The 21,367-nt window shown below is 33.0% G+C and overlaps 2 protein-coding genes and 1 pseudogene across 2 annotated transcripts; 2 read left to right on the top strand and 1 right to left on the bottom strand.

Moving 5' to 3' along the window:
* The first annotated feature begins 1,033 nt into the window (after positions 1–1,033).
* LOC120347736 (uncharacterized) lies at positions 1,034–4,241 on the top strand (annotated as a pseudogene).
* LOC120347420 (putative ATP-dependent RNA helicase DDX41) lies at positions 4,195–12,235 on the top strand. Its single transcript, XM_039417381.2, has 12 exons — positions 4,195–4,472; positions 5,091–5,257; positions 5,620–5,741; positions 6,385–6,565; positions 6,806–7,000; positions 7,626–7,816; positions 8,063–8,170; positions 8,592–8,700; positions 9,216–9,347; positions 9,839–9,922; positions 10,172–10,336; positions 11,417–12,235. The coding sequence occupies exons 1-12, from the start codon at positions 4,274–4,276 to the stop codon at positions 11,669–11,671; spliced, it is 1,908 nt and encodes a 635-aa protein (XP_039273315.2). The 5' UTR covers positions 4,195–4,273; the 3' UTR covers positions 11,672–12,235.
* A 26-nt stretch (positions 12,236–12,261) lies between these two features.
* Positions 12,262–16,003, bottom strand: LOC120347683 (uncharacterized). Its single transcript, XM_039417747.2, has 4 exons — positions 15,516–16,003; positions 14,854–15,038; positions 14,532–14,621; positions 12,262–14,296 (listed from the first exon to the last, which is right to left on the bottom strand). The coding sequence occupies exons 1-4, from the start codon at positions 15,961–15,963 to the stop codon at positions 14,237–14,239; spliced, it is 783 nt and encodes a 260-aa protein (XP_039273681.2). The 5' UTR covers positions 15,964–16,003; the 3' UTR covers positions 12,262–14,236.
* Positions 16,004–21,367: the final 5,364 nt, after the last annotated feature.

Here is a 21,367-nt window from a genome sequence, read left to right as displayed (position 1 = left end):
AAATATTTTTTGAGCCCCAAAGGCAGATCTTGTTCAAATTTTGGGTCAATTTAACGATTTTTCGAATTTTTAAGAAATTTACGTTATTGCGTTATATTAAAAGTATTTTGTTAAAAAACTGATCGAGTTTTTTTCCAATTTCTTTATTTTATTGAAAAGATGATGAATTCAGATATTCATACTCACAATATTTTTTGAGCGCCAAAAGCAGATCTTGTTCAAATTTTGGGTCAATTTAACGATTTTTCGAATTTCCAAGAAATTTTCGTTATTGCGGTATATTAAAAGTATTTTGTTAGAAAACTGATCGAGTTTTTTTCCAATTTCTTTAATTGATTAGAAAGATGTCTAAGGTATAAATCCATACTCCAAATATTGTTTGAGCCCCAAAGGCGGATCTTGTTCAAATTTTGGGTCAATTTAACGATTTTTCTGATTTTTAGGAAATTTACGTTATTGCGTTGAATTTTGTTAGAAAACTGATTGTGTTCTTCCCCAATTTGTTTATTTGATTGGAAAGATGATTACTTCATATATCCATACTCAAAATATTTTTTGAGTCCCGAAGGCAGATCTTGTTCAAATTTTGGGTCAATTTAACGATTTTTGGCATTTTTTGTGAAATTTATATTATTGCGTTGTATTAAATGTGTTTTGTTAGAAAACTGATCGAGTTTTGTCTCGGTCTCTTGTTTAAATTTTTCGACAAAATTTTTTTTGAGAACAAAAATTTTTTTGAGAACTTTATTGTTATTCACGTATATGTTTTTGACATGTATACATTATTTTATTGCAATACTTACATAATATCATCATACCAAAGTATACAATTTTAATTTATTCACATGAGACTGGATACTGGTATTGTATTTATACACGAAAATGATAGACCGCATTTGCTGAGTACGATTAAATTACTTTTTAATCATAAATTTATAATGAAACACTTTTTATGACTTCGTGTTTTCGTGCAGCAAGATTTTGCTAGCATTTTGCTAGCTTGACAGAGGTATATTAGGAGTACGGTACCGGTACCGGTATGTGAACAAACCTGCGGTGGGGAAGAGTCCAGCAATCCTCCAGCACATAACCATCTCCGCATGGAATTCGAAGCTGCGAACCCACACAGAGTAATTAGAGGTGCAGTGGCGAGCGTATTCCTAATGCTTAGCACGATGAGCCACATCGCATAGGTAATAAAGGATAACCTAGTATTTTAATACCTGAGTACAGTCTATAGACAAATACTTTGGGTCGGTAACTAGAGTCAGAACTAAGTTAATTTAATCACTGGCCATCATTGGCAAATGCACAGGATTAAAAAATTTTTAAGTGAAAACGTTCTAAATCCAAACCGCAAGAAGCAATGCCCGAAATGAGTTTTCGAGTTTTAATGTTCGTTGTTTACTTTTTATCTTTGTTTGTTTATTAAGAAAAACAGTAGCTAACCACCTAAATGTTATCATTGGGATTTCGGCACAGGCACCATGACTTTTAATTGTTTTTTCACCACATTCGCTCATCAAAATTTATTTACAATTTTACAAGTATACTTTGCCTTTGAATTTCACTTTCTCGTGTTCATGTACATGCTGTTTATTAATTATTTTTCAGTATAACTGTATGACTGCTGGGATGTATTTTCCACTTGTGTGAGTGTCGGTAAATCTGCACAAGCGCTATAAGGTTTTGCCCATTTCTCGATCTTTTCGTCGCCCTTGTCTGTGTTTTTTATTTTTTTTTATTTGTGCTCAGTGTTGTAGATGAAATATTGAAATAAAATTGTATTGTATACCTGAATAGACCACTGTAATAGTTTGTGATGAATTTTAAATCATGGAGCATAAAAAGCAGCAGGACGTCGAATTGGCATCAACGGTGACTGCTTTATTGTCTAAAGGTTCTAACGCTCTAAAAAATAACAGTGAAAGGCGTGGAACTAAATCTAAGAAATCTCAATATGTTGGTTCATATGGAGATAAAGACTTCTATTCGTCATCTAAGCTTTTAACTAAATATATCAGAGATTATGACAAAAATCAAGTGTGGGATCTTGCTAAAGATTTAACAAATGCAGCAAAGTCACTTTCTCATCACGGGGACAAAGAAAATGAAGCGAATAAAGAAATTAATCTCGCCAAAAAGCTTCTTGGTAATACAAGATCCAGTGAGTGTGATGATATTAAGAGTATGACAACAGATGATCTTCTTGCATTCAATCCATACATCCCCCTTAGTGAAATTGATTTGAATAGTGTAAAACCTGAAAAAGAGAAGACTCGGTCTTTGAAAGTTTATTCTAGAATGCCGAAGCACTATACTCCTCGTTCAAGCACACAGGAAACAGCTTCAATGGAACACCCAAGTTCCCTGCATTTTTCTCACATCGCATCTAATCGAAGCAATAATACTCCAACAACGTCTGATACATTAGAAAGTACAATTCATGATGAATCTGAATTGAATTTATTTAGTTTGAATGGCACCGCATATACTCCACATCGAGTTAAATATGGTCCATTAGTAAAAGAATTCAAACAGGTACCACAATCAACAGGAAATGGATGTAGTTTTTATAAAGATCGAGGTGACCATGTTTGCCAATCTCCAACACCTACTAATTTATTAATTGATGAAAGACCTACGATTGATTACCCGTATGCAGTTGATGCTGGCAGAACACCTTTTCGTACAAGAACGCTTCCAATTCATATCAATGACTCTAGTTTGGACAATAGTAGAGAGACACTCTTTAATAGTGATATGTCATTTGAGGAAACCTTAACAAAGAAGACTTTAGCGAAGAGTCTAGGCTCTTCGAGTCATATTTCAGTTCCCTTTCATATAGAAGATAAATCATCAGATATTAGAGGATTCATAGAAGATTGTTTAGCAGATGATATTACTACAAACCTTAGTACAAAACCTTCTGGTTCTGTCGAAACATAAAAAAATATGATTTTTACATTACAGAGTATTTCTTCTAATGATACCTCAAACGACCCCAATGAGAATGCTTTTATAAATGATGGTGGCATAGTCATGGATGGACATAGGTCCCTCAGACAAGCTATGTCACATTTGTCAAATTTGAAAGATTTGACTCGAAGTGGTAACAGTTCATAAATAGTTTTTGAGTCCTATTGCATTCAATAAATGAGAACACTATTATTTTCGAAGTCAAAATTATTGCTGTCAAACTTAGGCAAAAATATTGGTATATTTATTTTTAGCTTCATTTAGATTTTAGAACACTGTAATTTATCATGTTCGATTACGTTCGAATTTATATTATTCCTTAGTAATTTTGTTACCTCATGAATAAATACTTCAACAAATCATCTTATATATTTGCTTTGGGTATTATTCAGTGGCGTAAATCTTCGCAAATGTTCATGAAAAATTGTTATTACTTCTGTGACTCAATTTCGGTGTAGACGTTTGAAATGTTGTATAACTATATATCGTTTGCTAGACACTAGTTTATTTACACATGTATTACTGTGAATAATCTCGGAGGCTACTATTGCTATTCTGTGATTCCTTTGGGGCAAAACGATGTAAATAATGTTTTATCATAAGTTCGCTACTAAGCCACCTATATCTATGGATATGAATGTTTTGGATGGATCTGAAATGTTATTTTATATTTCTGCTTTGCAACAATCATGATTCTGCATCTGTAATGTGTCATATGTAAGGCAATAAATTTCGTTTTCTAGCTATCTATAATTTCTTTTCAAATATAAATTAAACCAAACCCTTTGGTCATTGGAGAAATGACGAATGACCCTATCCAAATTGTAGATGAGCATGAATTTGAATCATCATGAACTTCACCTTAAGTGACAATTTTGATTTAATATAATGCTTGTTTCCGTAGTATAGTCGTCATCATCAAAATTTGGAATCATTTATATTGCTTATTTTGTAGTGAATCGTCATTATTTTCTTATTCATAGCTTAAATTTTAATTTAATTTTATTGATAAACTAGTTGACTCAAATTTGACTGAATATTGCCTAATATCTGTCAAAATACACGATTCACAATAAAGTTTGACAAAAACAAATCTTGCCTCATTCGATTATGGTATATCAAAATATATTCATAAATGGTAATTGTCATGACATTATGTTTGATTATATATTCGTACTTTCATATCTTTGCATATTTCTAGATAATCATTTTACTTCTTGTCTAGTCACGTTTAATATTTTATAATTATCTATTTTGTAGAATTATATCTAAATATCACAATCTTAATATAATAATGGAGCCACCGGTCAAAAAGAGTTATTATAGAAAAGATATTTCTAAAGAAGAATCAGACGAAAGTGATGAAGAGGAATATGTTCCGTATGTCCCATTGAAACACAGAAGACAAGAAAAATTATCTCGGGTTCAACAATTATTATCAAATCGAGCAGGTTATGGATCACCAGGAAGAAAAGAAGGAAGCAATGATGAAGGTTTCATGATGTGTATTTTATGTTTTAATTTACTATATATCTATGCATAGTTCATGTAGAAAAAAAAGACTAGGCCACTGCTTCTTAAACTTTTATTTTTGGCCCCTTCCACTTCTGGCTTCCTGCTTTTCTATAAAAACACATAGATTTGCTTTTGACACGTTCTGCAGTTATTTTATGCATCGTGTTTAATAATTAAAAAAGCTGACGAACGGAAGTAAAAAAATAAATGCATTAAGGCCAAAGAATTGAATCGCAGTCAATTATTAAATCTTTTTTGAGAGTTGAATAATTTCAATTTAATTTATATTTTCATGGTGATTTGTCGTGATTAATGTGAATGCTTTTTTGTCCGAATATCTTGTTATCCCCAATTTAATCTTAGTCAAAATTTGTTTTTTTCATACTCTCTGAGTAAAAATTTTCAAAGCCAGCATTTGAAGTCACTTTTTTAATAAATGGCTCGGAGGTCATAATATCGAGTCATCTATGTGCCTGGACTTTTGTTTGGATCAAACGTGGCGGGCAGTAATTTGTATTATAGACTATAGTACTTCATGATAATAATTTTTCTGCTTCCAAAACTGTGAATTGAACTACTGTTTCTACTAATTTCAGGGGGCAGTGGTAGCAATACTCCAGAACATTTTGCAGAGAGAGATGTTGAAGGTCCGATTGCTTCACAAGATTTACCTGGTCCACAGTCACATATTAGTTTACTTGATCAACACAGCACTTTAAAGAAAAAAGCCGAAGAAGTTCGAGAAACTGCAAAAGATATCCAAGTAAAATAAATATTAATACTTCAGTTACAGTCCTGTATGAATATACTGGAGTCCAGTATATTTATACAGGACTGTACTTGGGAAAGATTTACAAACGACTTCAGGTCGTTAAGAATTTGACACTTGCTCCTGACTATTTTCTGCTAAACAACAGTTTTTGCCATTTTTCACAAAATACATTCATTGACTATTTAGTAATATTCCTTTTTTGATTTGATCGAGAGAAAATTCATTTTATTGAGCTATAAGAATAGCCTATTATTTGGAAAATCTTGGATTTTTGTTTGCAAGGAATTTGTATAAAATGCTATTATCAACGATAATCTTACTTTTATCCCTATCATAATATATGTTATCTACAGATAAAAGAAGAGCAGAAAATCTTAGAATCTGTAACGGAAGGTCGAGCTTTGTTATCGGTACAAGAATTAGCTCAGGGCATCACCTATGCCCAGGCTCTCAAGACAAGTTGGCGACCTCCCAAGTATGGTTATTTATCAAAGTTATCATTTTTAGCAATCAAAGTCTAAAATTATTACCAAAGTACTTTTATTCAATTCTTAAAAGCTGTGAAGATAAAAAAAAAACAATGAATTCAAACTCATAGAATATACATTGTTTCAAGTTGAACATGGCCCAATTTAGAATATATTCGATATTCCACATTTGAAAAGGTCATTCTAAGGAAGGGGTGTACAAAATGACGATAGATTCAACGCAGCGAAAAAAAACAAAAAAAACATGCTTTTTTACTCATGTGACGCGAGCCCCTTTTTATACATGAACTGTTCAATTAGAATTTTTGCTTGATGGGGAGAAATCTGAGTGTTGACAAGGGCCACAACAAAAGGTCGTGTTGTGGCCAGCTGTTGCACACCCCTGTTTTAGTTGGAATATATTCTAATCTAATAAGTAAAGTATTCATTTCTTGTCATTCTTGGCTACAGAAATTTTGTCTAAAAGTGTCGTAAGTGATTCAATAGTCTTGCTGCACACTAACACAAATATATTTCTGTAATGTTTCGCCTGACCAAGGTCAGACTTCATCAGACATACATAGTTCAACTAAACCCAATCAATAGTATAAAATTGCCATTTTGGAACATTTCATTTTTTCTATATTCCAGGTTTATCAGGGACAGAACAAATGCAGCGAATGATAAAATCAGGTTTGAGTTAAGAATTGATGTTGAAGGAGAAGATGTCTCACCACCTATCCCTTCATTTCGTGACATGAAATTTCCTAAACCGATTTTACATGCTTTGAAGAAAAAAGGAATCAAGCAACCAACTCCTATTCAAACACAGGTGAATACTGAATTGCAGAGTTCAGCGTTGTTGAAAGTTGAACCTGTGGTCAGATTGGAATTTCCATGCTCAGTTTGGACTGAACCATGAGACCTTACGTCCAGTAACCAGTTGATGTCGAGCATAGGAATAATTTGATGCTTCATCAGTCATCACCAATCTAATGCACAAATTGTAATTATTCGTTGAATTAACAATGATATGGCATGCAATGCTAATTCGCAAATTTTGTGCTTTCAGGGAATACCTGTTGTTTTATCTGGACGTGACATGATTGGAATTGCATTTACAGGAAGTGGTAAAACAATGGTCTTCTCATTACCAATAATCATGTTTTGTCTTGAGCAAGAGAAAAAACTTCCTTTTCAATCAAATGAAGGACCTTATGGATTGATAGTTTGTCCGTCGCGAGAATTGGCAAGGCAGACACAACAGGTACTTTCGAAAAAAATTTGCTAGTTTCATTTGACTTTCCAATACTGACTTCCTTCTATTTTTTGAGTTTGTTAGATTGTTTTGGTCTACTTTGGTTCTGTTAGCAAAGATTGGTTTCTAGAACTGAATTCGTGGTGTTGTGGTTTTCCACGACCCATGCAGCAGTTCTCTGGTCCTTCCAGGTACAATTCACTATGAGTGATGTTCAATCCTTTGCACATTCAGTTATTTTTCCGCTTGTTGCCTTTTCGTAATGACACATGTATTAGCTTATGGAAGCTTGTCAAAGCGGAACCAGGTATTTTTATATGAGATCATGGCAGAGGGCACGAATGTTGGGTCTTTGGAAGGGGGCACGACTCAGGAGTCACAGATTTAGAATCTTCACCCTAGACAGCTACACTATTGGTATTGCATTCAAATTTCGGACCTCCTGAAGTATGCGCACCAAGAAAGCGCACAACCTGAACTCAGGTTGTGTACCAGATTAGGGTTCAGGTTGTGCGACATCTTGGTGCGCATACTTCAGAAGTACCCAAATTTCTTAGTTGTAGGACATGGAAAATTTCCTTTATATTGCTTTTACAATGTTAATAATTACTAGACAACGTTTTATATTATTTAGGTAATCGATTACTTCTGTCGACATCTTGAGGCAGATGGCAATCCACGATTGAATACGTCATTATGCATTGGAGGATTACCTGTCAAAGATACTCTTGATGTCATCAGAAAAGGTTGTCATATCATGGTGGCAACTCCAGGTCGTCTAATGGACATGCTTGACAAGAAAAGATTCAATTTGGGTGTTTGCAGGTAAACTTATCTCATGCTTATCTGCTAGCTATTTTATAACTTGAAAACTGTGTTTTTTGATTAGGATTACTATTTTCTTTTCAAAAGCTAATCAATGGGTCACAGTGGTCATATTTTCAATTCATAATATTGTAAATTGAGTTCTATCATTTCCATTTTGTATTTTAGTCATTATTCTAATCTAATCTTTATCATATTCATCCATTTCTCATACTTCCTAATAATTTTTTTTGCCTTCCAATTTAGATACTTGTGCCTTGATGAAGCAGACAGAATGATCGACATGGGTTTTGAAGAAGATGTCAGAACTATATTTTCTTATTTTAAAGGACAGAGACAAACTTTATTGTTTAGGTATTCAATATTCTCGTACATTTTATGCAATATTTAATTCATTTATTTTTGATCTGAAATCATAGTCACAAATATAAACGCTTGTCAAAATTCTGTAAAGGATTGGTTCCGACTTCTTTTCATACATTCTTCTTGTCATCTGTTTTGAAATTCTTCATTTCCCCCCCCCCCCCCCCATATGCTGAATGATTAATAAACGACTGAAGCACATAAATTCAAGATTTTTCCCGAATGGATAGTTTACATTATGACCAATGCTGTATTACACTATAATAATATCAGCTTCCCTCTCCCCCAGGATATTTATGGAAATCCTATCCTATTCTAAATGATAAATTCAAAGGGAAAAAGGGACTAACGCTTTCTTGATATTTGTTGTCTTTGTATTTTTTCTCAAAATTCACATTATTTTTTTGTACAGTGCAACCATGCCAAAGAAAATTCAAAATTTTGCAAGATCTGCGTTAGTTAGACCCGTCACTGTTAATGTTGGAAGAGCTGGTGCAGCTAGTTTGGATGTTGTTCAGGAGGTAATTATTATTTTGTTAGTGTAGTGTTAATCAGAATACTTCTCAAGTTACTTGGCATTTGTAGACATATTTTCAGGGAATAAATGGAAAGTAATCTAAAATGCAAATTTGGTCCAGTCTAAACAATCCCATTCTTATTTTTGGAGTGTGGACATCTAAAGTTTCGACTCTCAACTTTGAGGAATTTGAAAGCTTGACTTCAATTCAAGATTGAATATCAAACTAACATATTTTTTGTGTAGAAATCTCTTTTTCATTCATTAACAATTCTCGAACATTTGTATCTCTGGCAATATGAGACATCCAAAGTGAATCAAATACTCGAATACATTTAAAATGTTTGGTATGGGATATGCTGTAGAAAATAATTTTGAAAAAAAAAGTCATTGGAAAAATATCATTCACAATATCTTTTGTATTTTTGAATTCATTTTATATCAATGTAATTGCAGATTTGCAATACTTGGAATAAAAAATAGTACGGTATTTATAACTCTCTCTTTAATTCTTTTAAGGTTGAATATGTGAAGGAAGAAGCCAAAGTAGTTTACCTGTTGGAATGTTTGCAAAAAACTCCACCACCGGTTCTTGTGTTTGCACAGAAGAAAAATGATGTTGACGATATTCATGAATATCTACTTTTGAAGGTTGGTTGCATACACATTATTTTATGAATATGGATTATTATTGTTCAAGTATTGCTTAATAACAATATTTATATTTGTTTCTAGTTTGGTGTTTTGACTTTTCTTCTTCCGATAAATTAATACCTAAGTGTTTCAAATAATCATACAGGAATAATTATTTGCTACTCTTCATTTGATGTATCAGTTTATATACCTGGCAATTTTGCTATTTTAATAGTGATAATTCTAAGTGATTCAAGGGTCTTGTTGTACACTAACATATTTTTGTAACATTTCATCTAAGACTTCCTCCAGAATTGCTGAATCAACTTCCCATCCATGCTTCTGGTTAACTATTAATTAATCTATTCCCATACTTGACTGGGACTTGTATCCATACAAGGAGCACTTATTTGTCATATGATTAGACCATCCTGTCGGCTTCAGTCTCTGACCCGCTGCCAGATAAATATGAAAATTTTATGGTGAATTTATTCTGTTGTTTTATTCAGGGAGTGGAAGCAGCTGCTGTTCATGGTGGAAAAGATCAAGAAGAAAGAAGTAAATCGATTGATATGTTCAGAAATAGAGAAAAGGTAAATGTAGTTCTTTATATTGAGGGTAGTTTTCAACTTTTATTCATTCATAATATTTATCTACCGAAATACCAGCGGTGATGAATTTTACGTTTCATTCAATCAGATGATATATGTCTACTCCGGTTTTTTACTCATCACTGTACCATATTGGAAAAATAATGGCATGTATGGTGTTAAAATCAGTCGTAAACGAAATAAATTACAATGATTGGTGAATTCTTAATTATTTTTTTTTATTTGTTACAGGATGTTCTAGTAGCTACAGATGTTGCTTCCAAAGGTCTTGATTTTCCTGCCATAATGCACGTTATCAACTATGATATGCCGGAAGATATTGAGAATTATGTTCATCGTATTGGACGTACTGGTAGATCAGGAAAGACTGGACTTGCTACAACTTTTATTAACAAGGTAATATTAATGTGGCCCATTCTTTTTGCTGATAATTAATAACTGTGATTATCCGACTAATTTTCTGAACATATTTAGCATATTCATTCTATTTTTGATAAGCTCATAACGGTGACCAACAGTTGAATAAATCAACATATCGTATACAATTTGATAATGTAAAAATCTTTTTAACTAAATTATGTTGGTATGGCCATAGGTGAGGATACATTGAAAAACTTATTTATCTGTTCAATGTTCCTATTTCACTTCAGTGTACACATTGGGTACTCCCGTAGTGTGTGTACTAGATTACAGTTAGGCGATAATTTTATTTCGATTTTCCTTATTTTAGTTCTATTAAGAGTTCAGGGACTATCTGCTTTAGCCAAGTGAATATTCATCCTGCCCATAGGTTTCAGTCCCCTTACACACTTGATGTAAAGTAGGCGCGCAAAATTAGTTTCCTTCATATTGGTACACGTACTTCTGGAGGCCCACATAATGTTTTGCAGAATGACTGATGATATTTTTGTTCAGATTTTTCCTTTCTATATCGTAGTTCAGAGATGTAAGATAACTAGACTGAAAATAACAATTTCACTCAATGAGATATTTCTGTGAAAAAGTTTGGGATTAGTGATTGAGGCTTGAATATAGTTTGGATATAAAACAATATTATTCTCTCTTGTTTTGTGTTTGCGATCACCTAACAGTTGAAAGCGCTGATCTTGACAGTGTTGGCATCACAGGTTATACCTGGCACAGGCACCCAGGGTGTAATAACTTGAGTAGGTAACTCAAGCTTGAGTAGGTAATGCTGAAACGGAAAGATTCTGGTCCTTACAAAAATATTAGCTTGTTACAGTTTGTACCGGGTATTGTGAATGAGCATCTTCTAAAATTTAGAAGATAAGTCATTTCTTGTTAATTCTATCATATGGGTAATGAATGCTTTTGCGTATCATGTTCCCTTGTTTATAGAGTTTGATTAGTTGGCTATTCCCATTAAAACAAATGCAAAAATCTTGTCAATTCTCATGAAACTTGTATGTATATATAAATACGAAAGAATAATCTGTTTTTATTTTATATTTTTAGTCGTGTGATGAATCATTGCTGCTGGATTTGAAGGCTCTCCTTATTGAAGCAAAACAGAAAGTTCCTGTTTTTCTTCAAGAAATTGGTCCAGACGATGCATCCTACTTGGAATTGGGTGGAGAAAGAGGTTGCGCTTATTGTGGTGGTCTCGGTCACAGAATTACAGATTGTCCGAAGTTAGACGCGGTCAAATCGAAACAAATTTCGAACATGGGGAGACAGGATTATCTTGCAAGCAATGCTGCAGATTATTAAGGTTTCTGAGAAGCATGGTGACCACAGCGTTGTTTATGGTCAGTGTGATGAAATATATAATGCTGGGGTCTTGAGGTGGATCTTTTTGAAGTGCACTCATATGGAAAGGTTAAAGCAGCATAATTTGTCTACGGATTGCTCTGTCAAAGGAATATGCATTCACAAGGATTGCACAAAAGTGTATTGGAGAGAACTGATTCTGGGTATTTTCATTCTAAACTGACATCGGATATCAAGAAAGGAAATGTGTTTGGGACAAACTTACTCATTTTAAAGAAGAGATGATAGATCGCGAAAACTTTGATAATCCTTCAAAAATGTCTTTGGAACTCATTAACGAAAAGCTCTGGCAAACTAAGCCCCTTGAGTTATCCTGAGAAGAATCTTAATTAGAGCTACAATTTTCTTGGAAGTGAGATATTGTAACAATGAGATAACAATGTTCAGAATTGTGATAAGATGAACATTGTTTTTCTTTTTTCAGATACTATGATATGTCTATATTTTTATAAAATTTATGTGTTAAAACAAATAGATGATATGACATCAATTTCAACCATCTGATTTATTGTTTGTAATTATGGAGCTTAGAAGGATATGTAATTAATCTGCCAGAAAACCTTTTTGATGGAACATTTTGGGCAATTAACATTCAAGGCAATCTAAATCCATGATTCTCGACATCCTGTGGCACCTATTGAGATGCGAAAACTGATTTCGTATGTTCAAGAACGATTAGCGTGGGATTTACATGTTTATCCCAAGATACCAGTCCATGTCGGGTATGGGCATAGATAGTCAGCTAGTTGTTTTCAGATGCACTACGTGGATGCTAGAGGAAGCCGTGACCAACCAGGCAGAATAATGAATCGTATTCCAGAAGTTTGACACGTTTCGCCGTGCCGTAGCAGAAGAGTGATCTAGGTCCCGCATATGCAAAAAACATGAGAATTCTTTCTCGTGTCAAAAACGTCTTTGGCGTGTAATACGACGATAGTGACCGTTTCCAATCCTGTGTGGAGTTTGGGCAAATTTAGGTTTGCTCGCGACGAAGTTAAAAATTGAATCCGGGTTGAAAAAATGTTGACCCCGGCTCTTAAATATAATTTCGAGCCCGAGAAAATCAAATATAGATAACAAATTCTTGGCACAAGCTATTTGATATAAACTGTTAAGATCGCTTAGTCAAGTTAATTTGTTTGCATTTCCTATTAAATATTTTTACCGTTGGTATCAACATTTGAAGTATTTAGGACCTGGAAAGTCAAAGTTGCGATCACGGGACGTTTGAAAACACGGGTCCAACCGTTTTTCTTTCTGATGGCGAAATACTTACGTTGGTACCGAGCGTACAATATCAAATTTGACATTTTCATGTCTCTTTTTTTCTACACTTATCCCGGAATATCATATCCCGGGAGGCCGATAAGATTGCCTAACCATATGGCAAACTGCGGACTCTATCCCTGTCGGAAATATATATATATATATATAGTAGTTTAAACCTGGTAGAAGAGTACATTGGTGTGAAGAAACAGAAACCAGGTAACAACAACGAATGAATGTTTTTTAACAAGTTTTGCTTCAAACGCGTCCCATCTGCTAACAAATTTGTTGAACAAAATATTTCCCAAATAATATTATCTACATATGATATAACAACAATTAGGACTCTCTGTAATGTCTGAAATATGAAACACACTCACTGCCGCAATCAAGGCCAATATCGGAAAAAGCATAACTGTCCACATCACAGCTTGTGAACCAGCCATGAGAATATTTTTCTTGTTACATGTATTTGATATACCATGCACGAAAATTTTCAATTCAAGTAACGCAATAAATGAAATTTGAAATTACTTTAAAACAGTTGAACAAAGAGAACTTCGAGATGTCTAATAGGAACTTACTTGAAATATTTATAGCCTATAATATAATTTGAAAAAATATTGACAATTTATATATATATTCACCAATAAACGAGATGATTGTAAGTGCAATCTACGTATGAAATGTTCAATAAAATCATCAAGAGATTGTGTATGAAATCCTATGTGCTATGTCACATTATTATATTTGGAGACTCCGCACATAAGGCGATGTTTCCTGAGGTCGGAAATAAAAGACGTTGAGTCGTGTCGTTATCAAAGGCGAAACAAAAATAAGTTTCACGGTCGATCAAAATATGTGATAGAATATTTTTAGCCATTTGAAGTGGTTTGAAATTACTCTTGTTTGTGATATAGGTATGTGAAAATTTGAAATTTTCAATTCCAATGCAAATAAAATAGATACAATTATAATACAATACGCATAATATATATAAATAAATGCTTTACTCATGGATTAGAGAGCTATTATTTCTTTATGGAAATTTCAGTGAAACGGCAAAAAATAGATTATTCAATATTGCCTTTGCTGGCATTTTGAGGTCTTTGTGTTAGTTAGTTAGTTGACAACACAACGCAGAACTACACCAGAATTGTATCAGCGATTGGCGCAGCACGATTCTGGACAAACTATTGGTATTAATTGACCACGACATCTAACGATACATCAGATGTATTAGTCCTCGGTTGTAGCTTGTTTAGCTTTAGAGTCTTGATTTTCCACTATATTCGATTTCTGCAATGATATAAAAATTCTTGATTTTAAAATTGTGGTGCCCGTTTTTTTTAATATTATGCAGGCATCATGTAAATTTGATAAAAAAAAGTGTTGGATATATTAATTCCTGATTAGCGGTCTAATGAAAGTCACCGTAAACAGGGGTAAAATGAAACTAAACGTAGACCGGTGTGTATTTACAAACTTAATAATTTAGTATTAGCTGCGAATTTGAAATTTCAATCAAATTAACCTTCAATTTTCTTGCATAGAGTAAGTCATTTCTCATTTCTTCAACGTCTCTTTTATACTTAGCTCTCCGATTTTGAAACCAAGTTATTACCTGTGAAATGAAATACAAATATTAATTAATAGGAATCCATTACAAATACTATAATAATATATTATTCAAACTTTTCATTGCAGTGTACTGGAAAGTCGGTTGAGACTTACCTCGCATGATTTTCAGCCTTTATGCTTCTGTGCGTTTTGTCGCCTAGGCCTGAGGGGTAGTGTTAATTTTTTACGAAAACATCCCAACCAAATACGTTTTATTAGTTTTCTTCCGTTTTTACCTGAGCTGATGATAAGTTTAAATTGTTGGCAATTCTGTCTCGGTCTGAGGGTGTTAAATATTTTTGTTTACGGAAAACTTTTTCAAGTTCTGATAGTTGTTGTGCGGTGAATGCAGTTCTGGATTTTCTTCGTCTGGAATGAGTTGGAACTTTCTTTTCTAACAATCTTTTGATTGGACAAATATCTGCAACAATAATGAAATAAAATCGCTTTGTTTCTGCTCTTCCATTTTATGAGAAAATTGTTGTAAATCCTTCAAATTTAGCCATAACGATGGCAAATATTGCAACATTGCTGAAGTAAAATTTTAACAAGGTCTCAGATTCAAAATTTGCGTCAATGTTAATTTTAAGAAAAGCAGAGGAATAACTACAAAGTACAAACAATTCTTTTTACTGTAAAATTCCAAGCAATTTTTCAACTGAGTTAACTCATTTTTATTAGAAAAACGCTCATGCGTCCGTGGATTCAAATGGTGAGTGGGTTCATATATCCGCTTCTATTCCAATTTAAAAATAGCTATTCACTACCACGAACATCATTTTTACAAATATAATACTAAAATTTTTCCTATATATATATGTTAATATTTATTTCTGAAAAATTTAATACAATATCCGATATCTAAATATAGCTAAATGCTAATATTTATTGAATTTACCTGAACTTTTTGGCATGAATTTCACCGATGTCAACATTTCTAATTTGAACAACGGGGAATCGGAGGGGTATTTTGACCCACCCACCTCCGGCGGTTTTTCTTCCTTTAAGTTCTTGTTAATTTGTTCACAATTTTCTAATTCTTTCGTGTTCCTTGCTGAACTTTTAGTATCATGTTTTGTTTGTTCGAATTTATTGAAAAAATCGGAATTCCTGAACACTCCTCCAGTTTCTTCAGATATTTTGAGATAATATCGACGAAAATTATTCCAGTATAGCTTCCACCATAGTAAACTTTGATCAGATGCGATGGAATTTCTTTTGTATTCCAGCCAGAATAAATCATAATTTGCTTGGCAAGATAGGAATGCTTGGTCTGGGGTCGTTTGGAGATTATTCCTTTCTGGTCTTTTCAAAATATCTTCTATATAAAAACTCGTCCTTCCCATAATATAAGTTTACTTTAGAACTGAGAATTATGTGACACAGGATTGAGCAAATTGTCATATATATATACTGTTCAATGAAAATAAAAGTTTTTCAGTACCGCTGTATTTTAAATACTGTTATATCTCATTCTACTAATGTACAGATACTAATAACCAAGATTCGGCAAACAAAACATTGCATAGTATATGAAAAATCTGGATCTGCCCATTCTCTTCAAAAAACGCGCTGCTCAGTTAGAATTCTTTTTATTCACCATAAGCCTACACAAGATATAATATAATTGAAATGAGTACAGCGTGAAAACTATTATCTATTGCTTCAAATTCTCTATAAATTCCCCGCAACCAATCCTAAACACACTTCACAAGCGTTCAAATTTGTCCACATAAAGTAACCGCCAACGTAAAATAACAACTATTTAATATTGCGCCGCCATTTTTTCCTCCTCGGCGTTTCGTCGAGCGACCCCCGTGAAATTATTTTTCGGAAGTGGCAAAGTTTTATTATCTCCAGTGTTAAAAATTTTTAGTAAAATTTACTCGAAAATTGAGCAATTTGTATGAATCAATCAAGTTAAGTACGACCTATAATAAACGTATGATGATAAGTGAATTCGTCTACGGTGCATGTGTAAATAGACATTGACTAAAGATCAATTTATAACCCGATTCATAGCTTATATTACCTATGTTTTAATATATTTTACCAAATATTCAAAAGTATGGCAATAAACTCCTAAGCAATTTCATCTAATCAATTACTCAATTAACCTCAATTTGCAAACCAAACATTTTGATAAAAGCTCTCAAAAACTCGGCATGACTTTTCCGCAAAATCATAAATAACTCATTTAGCGAGAGATAATAATTCTATCTAACGTGTCTAGGTGATTGAATACCATGTTACCTTCAACTATAATCGTCTCGTAAGCCCTTGATATGAATCACGCGTGCGAAACACATTTAACCCTCGTTTGGCAAATACGTATGAAGAATATACATGTCAAAATATATATGCTTATATTATTCGAAGCTAATGTTGATTGTGGCTTAGTTACAGGTATTATACAGGGTGATAACTCATATTTATTTAATTACTTCTAGAAAATTGGAGAATTTATTTAATACTTGAACTTCTGTTTGTATGTGATCGAACGCATAAGTTTCAATAGTCTAGGACACTTTACATAAAATTCATTATGAGTCAAATTACCTGGGTTCTGTTTTTAGATAATCCCGTATGTTTATTGGTAAATATAAGGTCGATATACTTTACAAGTAAACCTTTTTTTACGCGCAGCATCAATTTTCCAATGAATACCACTGAATACGTCTAACCATAGCTGGAAGTAGAATTAATAAAATTGAATAAATATGAGGAGATTGCAGAAAGAACGAGTGATTAATGCAAATAATGAATATGATACAATCTCCTACATTTAGCCTAAGAATCTATCTTGAACCACCGGACTCAAGCCCCAGACGGTAAGCGCATATATACATAAAACTGCAAATTTATTTTGTGCCAATAACTCACAACTAGAATTATCGTGTATCCGAATGCTATACTCCACACTTGCAAGTAGAGGGTTAAAAAAGAAGAATTGAAGGAATAAATATCTCACTCTTATTATCATCAAATCGGGAAACTATGAAACAAACAGTGAAATTCTTGGCGCCATAGAATATCTTCATAAATAAAAATGGACCGCTTTTCGGAACATTCAGATGTTTATGAAAGGAATTTATCATCAATGAATACAGAAAAAGATTTAATATGTTCGCATGAAAAATATTCATTGGTTGTTCACAATGAAATCATTCTTCTAACCCTTTTTGTTGAGATTCACAATCTTTTGATTGACATTTATACCAAGGATTGAGAAGACGAAATCTATATTCAAAACTCCGAAATGTTGAACTGATTTCTCGCTTTCAAATAAGTCGGTAGAAAAGCTTCGTTCAAGATGAAAGTATTTTTCCTTCGGGTAATAACGTAAATAACGTTTCTCCTCCTATCTTCATATTTTTCCTAGGTATGGTGGTATAGCATTCCTGTTGAGTTCCAAAAGTTTATATTAATATTATAATTATTTTGAAGTCAATTACGACGACAGTATACGCCGATCTATTTAGTTCTTGTTATTTCAGTAATTGGTGCATGTATACGTAAACTCGATGACAGGAGATTATCCGTTTAACCACCCAAAAGGGTGAAGGGGCTGCGTGTGGTCTTGTCTACCAAGGATTAAGGTATTAACCAAATCCGATCAGTCTTCCATAATGTTTGCTTTCTTAGGCATTTACAAATAACAAAATTTGTAACAGTTTAGGAGTCGAATATCATCGGTTTTGTTGATTAATTCATGGTGGCGCCGATGGGAATATAGAAAGGATATTTTTCAGACAAAAATTCATTATTCCAAGATGAATTTATGACACCAGCAACATGAATACGTTTTTCATCTGCGAATGTTAAAAACAAATTTAAAAAATAAAATCACGTCGTTCCAGCCAGTGAACCTAAAAACTAATCAACTTCAAGATCATCCTGCAGAAGTTTTATGACTTATATTATCTCACATACAATATCGCTAATACGGTTACATATTTTTAATTTATTTACTTTTGTTTTTTAAGTATTAACCTTACCGACATAAGGTAATGATATGACAGAAGCACCCCCACGGACTAATTACTCTGAGCGTCACATGATCCGTGCAGCGAAATAATTAAATGTATTGCAAATCAATTAGGTGATATGGTAATAAAATTGAAATAAATTAGCCATTACATACTCATAAAAAACATGGCGATTGTAATATATTTGTTTGTTGTACTATAATGATAAACCTCCATATTGATTTGTATGTTATACAATTAAAAAACTGGTAATGACTATCAATTGCAAATAGTAACAGATGAAAGCCCAGAAGGTTGAACTCTAAATTGCATTCTAACAAACTTGGTTTATTGACTTTTAAAAAAAATACCATTACTGCCAACTCGTATGTAATTTAATTGCATTGTAAAAGCAAGAAACTCGTGCACGTATTAGACTTTCTGCCAACAATTTGGGCTTTTTTATTAGAAAGATACTATAAATGATACCTACATATTTTATTTTTTATTGGCTGTTTATTGCAAAGTACCCGGTGGCATTCAATTAGTGCGCTTACATAATGATGATCATCATCTTATTAAATGGAAAAATGTATTTACAGATATTTTGACGAGCCTTTTGTTTTTACAAATATATCCGGAATATTTGAGGGAAAATTGTAAAATTATAATGAATTATAAGTGTTTGTGATCATGTAATACAATTTGAACGAGTTCATGATCAGTCACAAAGCTTTTATTAAATCTCAGTTCATACACCGAATATTTCTTTCAAGTAAAATTCTAAGTTTTCATTTTTGAATTTGGGGTCGCGCGTGTTCGTGGCAGATAAAGCCGGATTCTTTCAATAGCGCGTGGCGGGGACACACGCCATCAATCAATGGGGCATTAGACCAATAGACAGCCGCGTCGACGGACATATTTTTCATTTTATTCAAAATATTTAAGTGAATGATAATCGGATAACATCGATATTTTTCATCATTGCAATAAAAACGAATGAACTTGTTATCCAGTTTATCTGTTTACCGACGGCAAAGGCAAACGACCTCCCACGTTTTGTCGCTTTCTTGTGTACTTCGTCATTATGTAGTTTGACGGAAAGAATGTATTGGTCAGGCAAGGGGAATGGATAAATAACGATTTTGTCTTAAAAACTAACACAACAATGTTCAAAAAACAAGATGGATTGCTTGCAAATATAAAATTCAACGATTTGGTGTCACATGACCGTGTATAAAATTTTTGGCGTTTGTAAAATAATAAAAAATGTTGGTGAAAGAAAATGGCTTTTGAAATATTCCTTATTTTTAATTCGCGAATGAATTTCAATTTTTAAGTGGGTGTTCCAGAATTTGGGCGATTTAAAATTCGTTAAAAATGAAATTTGTTACATTTTTTAATCAGGTTAATTTTTCTTGTGCCGAAATATTCTCGTTTAAAATATTTAAAATGCGTCGATTTCAAAACATCAAAATACTTTATAAATAAATTAAAAAGTTTGTCCGTACCCTCATCATTTAAAAACGCTAAGGAAGTAATGATATATAACATATATATATATATATATATTATTTATATACACCACAACGAATCTAATGAGAATTATTTATATTGTTCAACTATTCATAAAATTTTTTAGATCTGTTTATATATTTTAGGAATTGAAATGACAATTTCATGTATCAGTAATAGGGCAATGCCCAGATGACGTCACGTTTTATGATGCAATGACATTTTATTATAGCTTTGATCTTCTTGAATATTCTCAAATCCAATCTATTATAAGTGCACAACCGCATGGCAATATAGTATACAATCTTGGTCAAGCCAAGTGTTGGCATTCCCCCAGTGTCATTGTATTGTCTCCTTATATTACCCTTAACATGAATCTGATTATACATTATACATTTTATACTACTGGGCTCTTGCGCTGAGAAACGTACATTTGTTGTAAGTGCATTCAAATTTACATTTTAAATAAAATAGTCTTCTAATGTATCCTTTCTTTCGTTAGTTTATCCGATATATGTATTCTAACGGCAATTAACACATGATCTGGTTGCATTTGCAGGCTTCACGTTATCTTGCAGGCAATTTCATGTTATTACAGTTAGACTAATATTAGACCTAGAATTAATGATTTGGGGGGAAATTGGACCACAAATTTTGGAAATGTTGGCATAGGGATCAGCTAGAGGAAAAGTATTAAGAATTAGTTTGGTATTGATGACTGCGCGTGTGCAGTCCGAGTTAAAGTCGTTTCTTTCTTTGTAATCTTCCGTATTTTGTGAAACCAATATTCTCTTCAAAACCAATTTCAGTCAACCATTGCGAGTGTTTTGTTAATAAAGGCAATGAGTAAGATTAAAAAAACTGTCTTACGCAATAAGTAAGTCACCCTTCGTAAGAATTAAGGTCCTATTTCTTGTCTCGTATAGCAATTGAAATTGCGAAGTTTTCCACATCTAAATTATCCTTAAGTTTTCGATTGCAGTAATATTCACTTGTAGACAGGAGCGGATAGGAGATGATGAATCTTCAGCATAACTGGGCATGTTATTTGCAAGTGAGTTTTTATCAACACAGTCATTGAATATAGCCCATATGACGACTGATAGAGACGGGTAATTACTTGTTATTGGTTTCAATATTATTGGACACGAGTCACGAACTGTACATATCGTTAAGCTATTATGTTGATTTCTTGTTCATGTTCATTTCCTTGTTATTATGGGATTCTTTTTTTTTTTGTTGTGATAACGTCAAATTAAAAATTGCG

The sequence above is a fragment of the Styela clava genome, chromosome 11, assembly GCF_964204865.1.
Source record: "Styela clava chromosome 11, kaStyClav1.hap1.2, whole genome shotgun sequence".
Classification (NCBI taxonomy): domain Eukaryota; kingdom Metazoa; phylum Chordata; class Ascidiacea; order Stolidobranchia; family Styelidae; genus Styela; species Styela clava.
Note: the sequence above shows the minus strand (reverse complement) of the source record. Positions and strands in the feature narration are given on the sequence as shown.

Bases quoted from the DNA above. Each gene is read 5' to 3' on its own strand.
- LOC120347420 (XM_039417381.2), top strand. From the start codon at position 4,274: ATGGAGCCACCGGTCAAAAAGAGTTATTATAGAAAAGATATTTCTAAA. The intron at 6,566-6,805 runs GTGAATACTGAA...TTGTGCTTTCAG, and splicing joins CAACTCCTATTCAAACACAG to GGAATACCTGTTGTTTTATC. The intron at 7,817-8,062 runs GTAAACTTATCT...CTTCCAATTTAG, and splicing joins TTCAATTTGGGTGTTTGCAG to ATACTTGTGCCTTGATGAAG.
- LOC120347683 (XM_039417747.2), bottom strand. From the start codon at position 15,963: ATGGGAAGGACGAGTTTTTATATAGAAGATATTTTGAAAAGACCAGAA. The intron at 15,039-15,515 runs GTAAATTCAATA...TTATTGTTGCAG, and splicing joins ATTCATGCCAAAAAGTTCAG to ATATTTGTCCAATCAAAAGA. The intron at 14,297-14,531 runs GTTAATTTGATT...ATATCATTGCAG, and splicing joins TCTATGCAAGAAAATTGAAG to AAATCGAATATAGTGGAAAA.